The sequence below is a fragment of the Schistocerca americana genome, chromosome 5 (assembly GCF_021461395.2).
Source record: "Schistocerca americana isolate TAMUIC-IGC-003095 chromosome 5, iqSchAmer2.1, whole genome shotgun sequence".
Classification (NCBI taxonomy): domain Eukaryota; kingdom Metazoa; phylum Arthropoda; class Insecta; order Orthoptera; family Acrididae; genus Schistocerca; species Schistocerca americana.
Genome location: NC_060123.1, coordinates 659843434 through 659858059, shown reverse-complemented (window position 1 = coordinate 659858059; position 14626 = coordinate 659843434). Strand labels below are relative to the sequence as shown.

Here is a 14626-nt window from a genome sequence, read left to right as displayed (position 1 = left end):
ATCCACAGTACACTGACAACTCTAGCGCAATTCAGCAATACAGCACTTATCGTCAGTCACCGGTAACAATTGACATTCAAATAACCAACTTTGTACATTCTGAAAAACACAACTACAACATGATAGGTTACGGCAATGGCTGGCTAACAAGTGGTAGCTGGCTTGGCTGTGACGTCTACGTCGCAGCATGCTACTGAGGAAAAACACCCTGTGATCCTACCGTGTATTCTGGTAACCGTGTTTTCCACAATAAGAAGACTGTAAGTTCGTGCTGCCAGTGACAAAAACAATTGCCACTGATCAAAAAAAAAAAACACCGTGTACCGAAAAACTGCAGTGGCGATTGTGTTGTTTCAGTGTGCCGCCCTGTACAGTGTTTTCTTAGTTTAATATTCGCCGCATTTTAACACGAGCTCATCGTGGGGTTTGTGTATTCCACCAGCGATTCCCAAACGGAAGAAGCCATCACTGCCGTTCCTGCTTTCTTGATAGCAAAAGACACCCGTAATTATACGCTTTGCTAGAGGGAATTGCAGCTAGGTACACTGGTCATGTCGAACAAGTCATCGGCGTTACTGTCTTACACACATGAACAGGTAATCAAAAATGCGTGTGAAATCTTAAGGGACTTAACGGCTAAGGTTATCAGTCCCTAAGCTTACACACTACTTAACCTAAATTATCCTAAGGACAAACACACACACCCATGCCCGAGGGAGAACTCGAACCTCCGCCGGGACCAGCCGCACAGTCCATGACTGCAGCGGCCTAGACCGCTCGGCTAATCCCGCGCGGCAACAGGTAATCAAACATGCACTAGGTTGTCATATTTTCGTCCGGAACGTGTTGTCCCAGGCATAAACTAAAAATATTTCCGGAGTGTGTAGCCAGTATTTGAGCTGGAGAGGGGTGAACGAACAACATGTGTTAATTTCGCGGTAAATAACGAAACAGTTGTGAGATTTCACAGCAAAATGCAATGGGTACACTTATAATATACAAATCAAACAATTGTCTGTGTGTCTTCGTTTCGAAAGCTTAAATTCTCATGTACATGTGGACAAGTGGATTACCTGAGAATTTCGTTTCAGAAAAAGATGGGCGTCTGAGCACTAAACACGTCGTGAAAGTGACCGACACAGATAGGTGTTTTAATTTGTGTTTTATATTGTAAACAGTCGCAGCTACCAAATCATAGCCCACCATGAACGACATTTAGGTTATAGGTGGACTTGTTACTAGTCATAATTCATTATATGATATGACACTCTTCAAATTTATTCATGTCTGATACGACTGCACATTTGGCAGGATGGAAAGCGAGTCTGGTCTGTGAAGATTACTTTCTAGGGGACAGGCAGCTGCCCCTCGCTGCAATCCTTCTAATCTGACGACTGTTTTGGGATATTTCGTTTGGTTGAAAGACACATACCGGAACGGGAAACGCTCTCCGAAATATTCCCAGTTCGGATTCTCGCTTACCCACTACCTGCTCGTCTGGTTTAGGGGAAAGGAACTAAGCTCCAGAATGAGTTGGATCTCGAACTGCCCGCTCTTCCCTTCGAGGTAAAAAATAAAACAAACAAAAATCAGAGTTGCTCTTCCTAACGCACTGATCCTCTCCCATAAACAGCCTGTACTGTAGCATAATTAAACCAAAAGTCCATTAAAACATTATATACAATAACCTAACACTCATTATGTATATAACCTATCAGTTCGTAACAGTTGGTCGGTGGCAGTAAAAGAATTCAATTGATTTTTGTGTTACACCAACCTGAAAATCAACTTACGCCACTCCAAAAATAACACATACTCTAATAATAAATTGATAAGGGTACACAACAATATAAACTCCACCCAATCAGTACCGAGCGGGGTGGCGCAGTGGTTAGACACTGGACTCGCATTCGGGAGGACGACGGTTCAATCCCGCGTCCGGCCATCCTGATTTAGGTTTTCCGTGATTTCCCTAAATCCCTTCAGGCAAATGCTGGGATGGTTCCTCTGAAAGGGCACGGCCGACTTCCTTCCCAATCCTTCCCTAATCCGATGAGACCGATGACCACGCTGTCTGGTCTCCTTCCCCAAAACCAACCAACCAACCAATCCACCCAATCAAAATTGTGTTTAGAACTCCCCAAAAAATATTCGTTATAATATATGAAAATACATCCTTCACTCATCACCAACTATCCAAAAATTTCTTAATGTCTTATATGTTTCCATCTTATTTAATTACTAATTCATTTGGGAGAGTATGAAAATATTAAGTAAATTCTTTACTTACAGTAAGCTGCTATTCATGAACTTCAAGATCGGTGTTTTTGTTCACCTTCAGATTATCAGTAATGTGAAGTAGATTCATTTGATTACAAATATGTGTCTGAAAAAATTTAAATAATATAAGGAACTTTCACTATTATTTCAATAAACATTGTATTTCATGTTAATAGTAATTTATCGCAACAGAAAGGAAAATTATTAGTCTCTGTATGTTCAGTGAGTGCTACTGTTCAGCAAACGCGTATTCAATTAATGAAAGGCCACTCCAGTTGCTGATACTTATTTCATTTATGTTAAAGACCGCCACAGTTCACAGATGCACTTGGAAATGATACGAATGTGTAGGTCGAAGTCGGTCGTAGCCTTAAGTGCATACTAGCAACTGGAGCGGCATTTCATTAGTTACATAAAAAGGGAAAGGCTGGTTGATAGTCATTATCAACAATTCTTTTCATGTATGTAATTTTTTAGTATTTAACATCTGTAAATGCGATGACAATATTTAATGTTCAACACTAAAATTTATTTCCAATTTATTTACTTGAAAAACCACACGTGAAACCAAATAGCGATACAAAACACATTAAATCACACTCCCGGCTGCTCACATACATTCCTTTCAAGTTCCAACCAACGATTTTCTGCCCTACTTCTCCTCTTCTCCCTGTGTAGTCCCATCTCCCTACCGCCCTATCGATAGTGAACAGCCAGTCGTTTTCAGTTCATCGTCCAGTGCTGCCTTCCAGCAACAAAAATGGAAGTCATCTGTGCAATGTACGAACGTCTTATTGCGTTTCATGTTTTTTTAACCCCAAATTTCAGCAGAAGGCACTGACAATCCAGAGGCTTCAAAACCAAACATCTCGCTGGACCATTTGACTCACAGTAGATTGTGTTCTGGGCGAGACACCCTTCCAGTGTTCGGGGCAAGACACCCTTCCAGTCCCGTCAGTTCTAATGCGATGGTCTTGTTCACATCTGCATCTACATCTACAGCTACATGAATATTCCGGAATTTACAATTAAGCTCTTGGCAGAGGGCTCATCGAATCGTCTTCAAACTACTTCTCTACCTTTCCACTCTCGAACAGCGCGCGGAAAAACGAACTCTTACATCTTTCATTGTGAGCTCTCATTTCTCTTAATTTGTTACGATGGTCGTTTCTCCGTCGGTAGGTGGACAACAAAAAAATATTTTAGACTCTGAGGAGAAAGCTGGAGATCGAAATTACAATGAAATGAACACCCTTAGCTGCTTACAGGCGTTGACATACGTCAACGGGGACAGATGAAAATGTGTGCCCCGGCCGGGACTCGAACCCGGGATCTCCTGCTTACATGGCAGACGCTCTATCCATCTTCTTTTTTTTTTTTTGGTGGTTGTATCTGCTCGGGGTGGACGTCACAAGGCACGCGTTTCAGTTCGTCGTTAATCCATTAACTCAGTTTTTTTTTTATTACAGAGGGCTGTTAACCCTCTGACCGAACACGCTGAGCTACCGTGCCGGCTCCCATCTGAGCCACCGAGGACACAGAGGATAGCGCGACTGCAGGGCTTTATCTCTGGCGCGCTTCCCGCGAAACCCGCATTCTCATCGTATTGTCCCGCACTGCATTCGTAGTGCCCCCGCCCATTATACTCATTACTCGCGGCGCGTTGCCGATTCGAACATGTCCGAAAGAACAGATACCATCGGTGACCATGCAGCTCGTTAGAATGAAATTACAATGAAATGAACACCCTTAGCTGCCTACAGGCGTTGACATACGTCAACGGGGACAGATGAAAATGTGTGCCCCGGCAAGGACTGGAACCCGAGATCGGACATGTCCGAAATAACAGATACCATCTTAGTATATATATACAGTTAAGGCTCACCTGCCACTTGACCATCTTCTTCTGTGCGAATGCACAAACAGTGCCCGAACTCTTACGGGAATCGGCAACGCGCCGCGAGTAATGAGTATAATGGGCGGGGGTACTACGAATGTAGTGCGGGACAATACGATGAGAATGTGGGTTTCGCAGGAGGCGTGCCAGAGATAAATCCCTGCACTCGCACTATCCTCTGTGTCCTCGGTGGCTTAAATGGGAGCCGGCACGGTAGCTCAGCGTGTTCGGTCAGAGGGTTAGCAGCCCTCTGTAATAAAAAAACTGAGTTAATGGATAAATGACGAACTGAAACGGGTGTCTTGCGACGTCCGCCCCGAGCAGATGCAACGAACTAAACCGAACAAAATAAGATTTAAAAAAGATGGATAGAGCGTCTGCCATGTAAGTAGGAGATCCCGGGGTCGAGTTCCGGCCGGGGCACACATTCTCATCTGTCCCCGTTGACGTATGTCAACGCCTGTAAGCAGCTAAGCGTGTTCATTTCATTGTAATTTCATTCTAACGAGCTGTATGGTCACCGATGGTATCTATTCTTTCGGGCATGTCCGAAAGAATAGATACCATCTTAGTATATATACTGGACATTGAAATTTCACGAGGAGGTCGTTGCTATCGTGGGTACGTGTGCAACTGACAGAAACTAATTTAGCGAATTTTCGCGCTTGTCTAGGAGAGGCGAAAAGACTTGACGGATCACAGGGACGACTCGACGTTCAGCTTCGACCCAACCAAAATCAACGTGAAGCAACTGGAGAAGCACAAGACGAAGCGCATCGACTCCCGCAAGGGCGTACTGCTGGCGTCGTACGGCCGCAAGAAGACGCGCCGGAGGAAACGGGGGACGAGGTCCGGGGGCGGCGGCGGGGGCGGCGACAGCAGCACGGACGGGGGCGGCGGCGACGGCAACGGCGGGGGCGCGTCCAACGGCGGGGGCGGCGGGGGCAGCGGGGGGCAGGCGCGCGGCCGCAGCAGGTCGGCCACCCCCAGCCCGCGCCGCGACCAGCGCCCGCCGCCCCCCGCCGGCCCACAGAAGGAGGCGGCCGCCCCTCACCTGAGCCCGCCCGTCACCAGCCCGGAGCCCGTCCGTCCCGCCGACACCCCGCGCTCCGGAAACACCCTCGGTACGTACCTCCTCTCATTCACTCCTGACGCTCTGGCTACTCTGGTCATCGTTAAATGTAAAACGCTATGTCTGTTGTTATCTCATTGCTACACCACGAAGATGACGTGCTACAGACGCGAAATTTAACCGACAGGAAGAAGATGCTGTGAAATGCAAATGATTAACTTTTCAGAGCATTCACACAAGGTTGGCGCCGGTGGCGACACCTACAATGTGCTGACATGAGGAATGTTTCCATACGATTTCTCATACACAAACAGCAGTTGACCGGCGTTGCCTGGTGAAACGTTGTTGTGATGCCTCGTGTAAGGAGGAGAAATGCGTACCATCACGTTTCCGACTTAGATAAAGGTCAGATTGTAGCCTATCGCGATTGCGGTTTATCGCATCGCGACATTGCTGCTCGCGTTGGTCGAGATCCAATGACTGTTAGCATAATATGGAATCGGTGGGTTCAGGAGGGTAATACGGAACGCCGTGCTGGATTCCAACGGCCTCGTGTCACTACTAGTCGAGATGACAGCCGTCTTATCCGCATGGCTGTAACGGATCGTGCAGCCACGTCTCGATCCCTGACTCAGCAGATGAGGACGTATGCAAGACAACAACCATCTGCACGAACAGTTCGACGACGTTTGCAGCAGCATGGACTATCAGCTTGGAGACCATGGCTGCGGTTACCCTTGACGCTGCGTCATAAACAGGAGCGCCTGCGATGGTGTACTCAACGACGAACCAGGATACACGAATGGCAAAATGTCACTTTTTCGGATGAATCCAGGTTCTGTTTGCAGCATCATGATGGTCGCATCCGTGTTTGGCGACATCGCGGTGAACGCACATTGGAAGCGTGCATTCGTCATCGGCATACTGGCGTATCACCCGGCGTGATGGTATGGGATGCCATTGGTTACACATCTCGATCACCTCTTGTTCGCATTGATGGCACTTTGAACACTGGACGTTACATTTCAGATGTGTTACGACCCGTGGCTCTACCCTTCATTCGATCCCTGCGAAACCCTACTTTTCAGCACGATAATGCACTACCGCATGTTGCATGTCCTGTACGGGCCTTTCTGGATACAGAAAATGTTCGACTGCTGCCCTGGCCAGCACATTCTCCAGATCTCTCACCAATTGAAAACGTCTGGTCAATGGTGGCCGAGCAACTGGTTCGTCACAATACGCCAGTCACTACTCTTGATGAACTGTGGTATCGTGTTGAAGCTGCATGGGCAGCTGTACCTGTACACGCCATCCACGCTCTGTTTGACTCAATGTCCAGGCGTATCAAGGCCGTTATTACGGCCAGAGGCGGTTGTTCTGGGTACTGATTTCTTAGGATCTATGCACCCAAATTGCCTGAAAATGTAATCACATGTCAGTTCTAGTATAATATATTTGTCCAATGAATACCCGTTTATCATCTGCATTTCTTCTTGGTGCAGTAATTTTAATGGCCAGTGGTGTAAGTACGCCCTGTCAAATAAAGTCGCATTCGATTATTTTGATGAGTTTATGCTGCAGCCTCGCTGCTTGCATATCTACATCTGCATACGAGGCTTGTTACAGAACTACGGTCGGTGGCCAATGTTAAACTGACGATAGGCCTGAATGAAGTTTCACGCATACAGCACCGTTTACCAACTCTTGAGGAAACTACTGCAGTGCTGGTTTCATTCAGTAGCTGTTCGCCAATTGGTGAGAGCGGGTCGCAATGGCCGAGACAGTTGTAGATCCCGCCAGCTGTGAAGTGCGCGGTATGATTAGATTTTTGCCGACAACAGGATCTGCAGCTGCCGAAACCCATCGTGAGTTATTCCTAGTGCAGGAGCCTGAAATAATGAGTGCCAACATGTTCGAAAATGGACTCGAGAATTTCAAAATAGCCGCACGAATGTTCACGACGAACAGCGGAATATCTGGCTCAGTATTTGGACCGACGACTTCGTTGATAAAGTGAACCAAAAACTTCGAAATGATGAGCAATTGACGATTAGTGGTCTGGCTAATGAATCCTAAATGTTGCTCGAACCTCAATTTACGAGATTGTCACTGAACAGCTTGGATATCACAAACTGTGTGCGAGGTGGTTTCCAAAACTGCTCACTGATCACCACAAAGAACAAAGAATGCGTAGTGCACCGCAGTACTTGGAGCGCTATATAAGATCGAGATGATTTGTGTTCCCACATTGTTACGGGCGACAAGACGTGGATATCGCACACCAATGCAGATTAGAGACAACAACCAATGCAGTGGCGCAATTAAAGTCCATTCAAACTGTTGTGGGTTGGCAGGAGAGCCAACACCGGTACTAGAGGAAGCCGAAACGCACGCGTTTTAGCTCACGCAGGCTGGCGTGAGGTCTGGAACAGGACAAGGAATTTAGACTAGAAAAACGGACGTAGCTGGTGGAATACTTAACTTTAATCCATTAATGATGAGCGTCGCTCTTGACTGTACATGATTCAGTATCAATAGTAACTGGTAATGGCGCCTTGCTAGGTCGTAGCAAATGACGTAGCTGAAGGCTATGCTAACTATCGTCTCGGCAAATCAGAGCGTAATTTGTCAGTGAACCATGGCTAGCAAAGTCGGCTGTACAACTGGGGTGAGTGCTAGGAAGTCTCTCTAGACCTGCCGTGTGGCGGCGCTCGGTCTGCAATCACTGATAGTGGCGACACGCGGGTCCGACGTATACTAACGGACCGCGGGCAATTTAAAGGCTACCACCTAGCAAGTGTGGTGTCTGGCGGTGACACCACACAAACCAAAAACATTTAAGCAGTCTCCGTTCCCGAATCGAAAAATGATGGCTAGCAAAAAAGGACGTCCTTTTGATTGATTTCGCCGCGCGGAATTAGCCGAGCGGTCTAGGGCACTGCAGTCATGGACTTTGCGGCTGGTCCCGGCGGAGGTTCGAGTCCTCCCTCGGGCATGGGTGTGTGTGTTTGTCCTTAGGATAATTTAGATTAAGTAGTGTGTAAGCTTAGGGAGTGATGACCTTAGCAGTTAAGTCCCATAAGATTTCACACACATTTGAACTTTTTTTTTTATTGATTTCATGGACTATGCGTCATCAGTTGGAGCTGACGTGTGCTAACCAAAATGAGACGAGCGATTCAAAATCGATGCTGCATGGGAACTGTCGTCTGGCATAGTCCTCCGTCACGACAACGCACGCCCTCATGCCGCTGCCAAAATCAAGGAAAAAATTCAAGATTTTCGTTGGGAGCTTTTTGACCACCCTCTGTACAGTCCCGACCTTGCACCAGGCGACCATTTCCTTTCCTTGCGTTTGAAAAAGTGACTGAACGGACAACGATTTCAAAACGACGATGACCTCAATACTGGCATTACCAACTGGCTGAATTCCCAGGCGACAGACTTCTATGCGGAGGAGTTAAAGAAGCTGGCGTAGCGTTACAGAAAGTATATAGATATGAACGGCGATTATGTGGGAAAGTGAAGAAGATATGTAGTAAAATAATACTGTCAGTAAAAACCTTTTTTCGTGACCTTATTTTTTTATAACCAAACGGACCTTAGTTTTGGAATAAGCCTCTACATACTCCGCTAGCCACCATATGATGGCTGATGGAGGATCCTCTGCACCACTACTCATCATTTCGTTTCCTGTTCCCTCGCTAACAGACGGAGGGAAAAATGAATGTCCATGTGCGTTCGTATGAACCCTAATCTATCTTTATCTTCGTAGTTCTTATGCGAAATTTATACTGGCTGCAGTAGAATTGTTCCGCAGCCGGCTTCAGATGCCTGTTCTCAAAATTTTCTCAATAGACGTCCTCGAAAAGAACGTCGTCTTCCCTTGAGGGATTCCTATTTCAATTCCCGGAGCATCTCCGTAATACCAGCGTGTTGTTCGAACCTACCGGTAACAGATCTATCTTCGCACCTCTAAATTACCCGATGTCCTTCATTAATCCGACCTGATGCGGACTCCAAACATTCGAGCAGAACTCAAGAATAGGTCACACTTGCGTCCTATATGCGGTCTCCTTTGCAGATGAACCACAGTTTCCCAAAATTCTCCCAATAAACCCTACCACAATCCTCACAGGCTTGATCCATTTCACATTGCTTTGCAACGTTACGGCACGGTATTTAAACGACGTGACAGTGTCAAGCAGAACACTACAAATGATGCACCCAAACATTAAGTATTCGTTTTTCCTGTTCATCCGCATCACCGGCATGACCCGGTGATGATGAAACAAGCCCAATTAGTCCTTTTTTACCGACTAACTCTTCTCTTGTGCTAACCACTTCATCTCAGAGACGCACTCGAGTTCTACGTACTCAATTATTTATTAGGTGTATTCCAATCGCTGTCGGAAGTTATTCTTTGATATCGTAAGACATGTCCTGTCATCTTTCCCTTTTCCTTGTCAGTGTTTTCCATATATTTCTTCCTTCGCCGATTCTGCGGGGAACCTCATTCGTTCACTGTCCTATCAGTCTACGTAATTTTTAACATCCTTCCACAGCACAACATCTCAAAAGCTTTCCCAGAGTCCGTGATTCACTGCCATACATTCTCAAAAATATCGCCCTCAGATTAAAGCCGATTTTTGATACTAGCAGACCTGTCTTGGCCAGTAATTATCCATTTTTGATATTGGCCAGTAATTGTCCACTTTGGCTGTACCTGTGACGATTTTTATATCCCCCTTGCTTCGTCCGTGCCGGCCGAAGTGGCCGCGCGGTTCTGGCGCTGCAGTCTGGAACCGCGAGACCGCTACGGTCGCAGGTTCGAATCCTGCCTCGGGCATGGATGTGTGTGATGTCCTTAGGTTAGTTAGGTTTAACTAGTTCTAAGTTCTAGGGGACTAATGACCTCAGCAGTTAAGTCCCATAGTGCTCAGAGCCATTTGAACCATTTTGCTTCGTCCGTCATGTGCTATTTTGCTTCCAAGGTGGCAGAACCCTTAATTTCAACTACGTCGTGGTCCCCAATTTTGATATTAAGTGTTTCGCTATTTTCATTTCTATTACTGGTCATTACTTTCGTCTTTCTTAGGTTATTCTCAGACCATATTCTGTAATCCTTAGACTGTTCATTCCATACAGCACGTCCAGCAATTCTTCTTCACTTTCACTCAGAACAGCAATGTCATCAGAGAATCTTATCATTGATGTCGTCTCACCCTGAATTTTAATTCCACTCTTGAAATTTTCTTTTATTTCTGCTATTGCTTCTGCGATGTATAGATTGAACAGTACACAAATATTAACCCGAGCACTTCGTTCTTGGACTCCTAATCTGATAGTTGCCTCTTAATTCTTGTATATATGTCTTTCCCTATAGCTTACTCCTATTTTCCTCAGAATCTCGACATCTAGCACCATTTCAGATTGTCGATAGTTGTTCCATCTTCTGCATTGCGAGGATACAGTTTTTCCGAATATCTGACGATATTTCTCCAGTATCATAAATTTTTACACACCAACTTGTACGGCCGTTTTGTTGCCACTTCCCCCAATGATTTTAAAAATTCCAAACGAATGTTATGTATTTAATCGCAAGTCTTCCAAAATTCTTTGAACTCTGACTCTAATAGGGTACCGGATCCCCTGTGTCTTCCAGATCAACTCCCATTTCTACTCTAACCACGTAATCAAACAAGTCTTACCTCTCGTAAAGCCCTTGAACAGACTCTTTCCATCTACCGGTCTTTCCTCTGCGCTTAACAATGGAATTCCCATTGCACTCTTAATGTTGAATCTTTTTTTTTTTTTCTTTCAGAGATCTTTGTTTTGACTTTTCTATATGATGAATCTTTGCTTCCGGCATCTATTTGTTTTTCGATTTTTCAAATTTTTTCTCCTATAATTTCGCTTTAGCTTCCTTGCACTTCCTATTTATTTCATTTCTAAGCGACTTGTGTTTCTGTATTCCTCAACTTCCCTGAACATTTTTGTACTTCTTTCTTTCATCGATCAACTGAAGTATTTCTTCTGTTATTCTAAGTTCTTCACAGTCACATTCCTGGTCCCTATGTTTTTATGTCAAATTTCTGTGATTGCCCTTTTTAGAGATGTCCATTTCTACTGTGCTATTTATTATCGCAATATCTATTGCCTCAGAGAACTTCAAACGCGCCTCATCATTTCCGATTACGTCAGCGTCCCACTTCTTTGTACACTGATCCTTTCGAATTAGTCTCTTAAACTTCAGACTCCTCTTCGTCATTACCGAACCTGCAGACCGAGTCTATATCTGCTTCTGGGTACCCCTTACAACGCAATATCTAATTTCGGAATTTCTGTCTCACCATGATATAATCCAGCTGGAATCTTCCCCCGTCTCCAAGCATTTTCCAAATGTATCTCCTCCTCTTGTAATTTTTCAACTGTCTATATGCTGTTACTAGCTGAAACAAATACCAAATGAGATCACAAAAAGGAATGAAGATTTGTTGAAGGAACTTAAAATTGAGCCCATGACAATTATAGACAAAACTACCAAAATAACTGGTGGAAGCATCTACAATGAATGAGCTCAAACAGGATCGCAAAATCCATGGTACACTGCCACTCCGACGATATAAGATCGCTAGGTCGACCAGTGACCAGATGACATCAGAACTTCTCGACGAGATCATAACATGCCAAGAGGCTCAACACTTGGAATGATGAAGAAGACTAGCTGAAATTTATTGCAAGATTTAATCTGTTTCTTCCCCTACTTTTTTTCATCTCAAAATAGCAGTTGCTACCGACGTCCTCAATTACTTGCTGGATGTATTCCAACGTCTGTCTTCAATTTTTACGCTCTACAGCACCTCTACTTATTCCCTGGTGTCTTAATAGACGTCCTATGATCTTTTCCTTCTTGTTGTCAGTGTTTTCCATACATCCCTTTCCTCTCCGATTCTGCGCAGAACCACCACATTCCATTCCTTGTCAGTCCACCTCATTTTCAGCATTCGTCTGTAGAACATCTCGAATGCTTCGATTCTCTTCGCTTCCGGTTTTCCAACAGTCTATGTTTCACTACCACACAATGCTGTGCTCCAAACATACACTGTCAGAAATTTCTTCCTTAAATTCAGACCTATATATGGTACTAGTAGACTTGTCTTGGCCAGGAAAGTCCTTTTTGCCAGTGCTAGTCTGCTTTTGATGTCCTCCTTGCTCCGTCCGTCACGGGTTACTTTGTTGCCTAGCTGTCAAGATTCATTAAATTCATCTACTTCGTATCGCCAGTTATAATGATAAATTTCTCGCGGTTCTCATTTCTGCTACTTCTAATTACTGTCGTCTTTCTTCGATTTACTCTAATTCCATGTTCTTTACTCATTAGACAGTTCATTCCATTCAGCGGGTCCTGTAATTCTTCTTCACTTTCCGTGAGAATAGCAATTTCATAAGCGAATATTATCATTGATATCCTTTCGTATTGAATTTTAATTCGATACTTTTATTTCCGTCATTGCTTCTTCATTTTATAGATTGAACAGTAATGGCGTAAGACTACATCCCTAACTTGCACGCCTTTTAATCAGAGCACTTCGTTCTTATCTCGGTTTTCCGCTCCTATTATTCCCTCTCAGCTCTTGTACATGTTGTATATGAACTGTCTCTCCCTACTTTTCTCAAAATTTGAAATATCTTGCACGATTTTACATTGTCGAACACTTTTTCCAGGTCGACAAATCTTATGAAAGTGTCTTGATTTTTCCTTACTCTTGCTTCCATTATCAACCACAACGTCAGGACTGTCTCTCTGATGCCTTTGCCGTTCCTAAAGCCAAACTGATCGTCATATAACAGATTCTCCGTTGTATTTTCCATTCTTCTGTACATTATTCTTGTATGTACCTTGGACGCATTAGCTGTTAAGCTGATTGTGTGATAATTCTCGCACTTGTCAGTTCTTGCAGTCTTCGGAAATGTGTGGATGATATTTTTCCGAAAGTCTGATGGTATATTGCGAGTGTCATATATTCTACTCACCAAAGTTAATAGTCATTCTGTTGCCATTTCTGCCAATCATTTGAGAAATTCAGACGGAATGTTACCGATACCTTCTGCCTTATTTATTCTTAAGTCTTCCAGACCTCTTTAAATTCTGATTCTAATATTGGACCTCCTATGTCTTCCCTATCGACTCATGTTTCTTCCTCAGTCACATCGGACAAGTCTTCCCCATGACTGTTACATTATCACCTCCTTTTACATACAGAATTACCTAATCAATAATACATATACTTTATCTTCTCGTACTCTGCTTGTGACATCGGAATATCTTCCTACGCTATTGTTACTGCCGTAGGTTTGCCGTCGATTCTGAGGAGAATGTTACCGGCGCATTTACCCTTCAGCTTCACTGCTTGCTCCAGATCAAGACAAGCGAAGATATCAAGCTGGTTTGTGTTTCGAGCAGTGATCATCACCGGTAGTCCTGGAATTTGATGTGTGATTGGATTCAGGGTCACTAGCCTTGCTGTTGTATAGAGTACTTCTCGTTTATGAGCTTTCTTTTGCAACGTACGCCTACATCTACGTTCATACCTTGCAAAACCAGTGTGAAGTACATGGCAAAGGATGCTTTCCATCGGATGACATACTATTGTTTCCCATTCAGTTTGCGTATGGAGCGCGAGAATAATGACTTCTTAAACACCATTATATTCAATCTAATTTTGTCTCGTCGATCCCTACAGGAACCACGCGTAGAAGGCTGTTGTACAGGACCACTACAAATGAGTCATTCGTTTTAAAAGCTTTGTTTTCCAAAGTATTACATGTACTAACGTGTTTGGTGCACGAATAGACCATAAACTCACTCTACAGATGTTCTGCGACTCCCCCTCTGGTCACCACGACACGCGTCCAAGCGGTTGTCCGTTCCATACTGTATGTAGACACATCCTGTCAGGGGTCACGGCAGCACCACTGATGCGTTTCTGTTAGCTGCTCCAGTGTTCTTGGCACTGGGAGTTAGTGATGGGGAGCTCGTGAATGAGTCGTTCAAATGAACGCTTCACTCCAGTGAAGTGTGAACTAACCATTCAATTTCAATGAACTGGTACTTCAAACTCTTCACAGATAACACACTCCACACTTTTTTCTAGTTCACTCACTCTCTTCCCCTCTCCCTCGCCCATTACATCCGCGCTACGTCACTCATTCTCCCTTCACTTCAGTCCCCCCTCTACTGCCTGTCGACGAATCGCGCGGCGTTTGTGGGAAACGATAGGTTTGCGAGGAGTTGGGGAGGTGATGGGCGAGGGGAAGGCAGCGTCACCTGCTTCCTGCAGTGCTGACATCATTACCCGTGACTATTTGTG

The 14626-nt window shown here is 44.7% G+C and overlaps 1 protein-coding gene across 1 annotated transcript in view; it reads left to right on the top strand.

The window, feature by feature from the left end:
- Positions 1–14626, top strand: part of LOC124616619 (sodium channel protein 60E-like) — a 287365-nt gene that overhangs the window by 72930 nt on the left and 199809 nt on the right. The window contains exons 7-8 of the mRNA XM_047144943.1: positions 4851–5057; positions 5136–5301. Of these exons, the coding sequence (XP_047000899.1) occupies positions 4851–5057; positions 5136–5301 (373 nt within the window). The remainder of the gene's footprint in view (positions 1–4850; positions 5058–5135; positions 5302–14626) is intronic.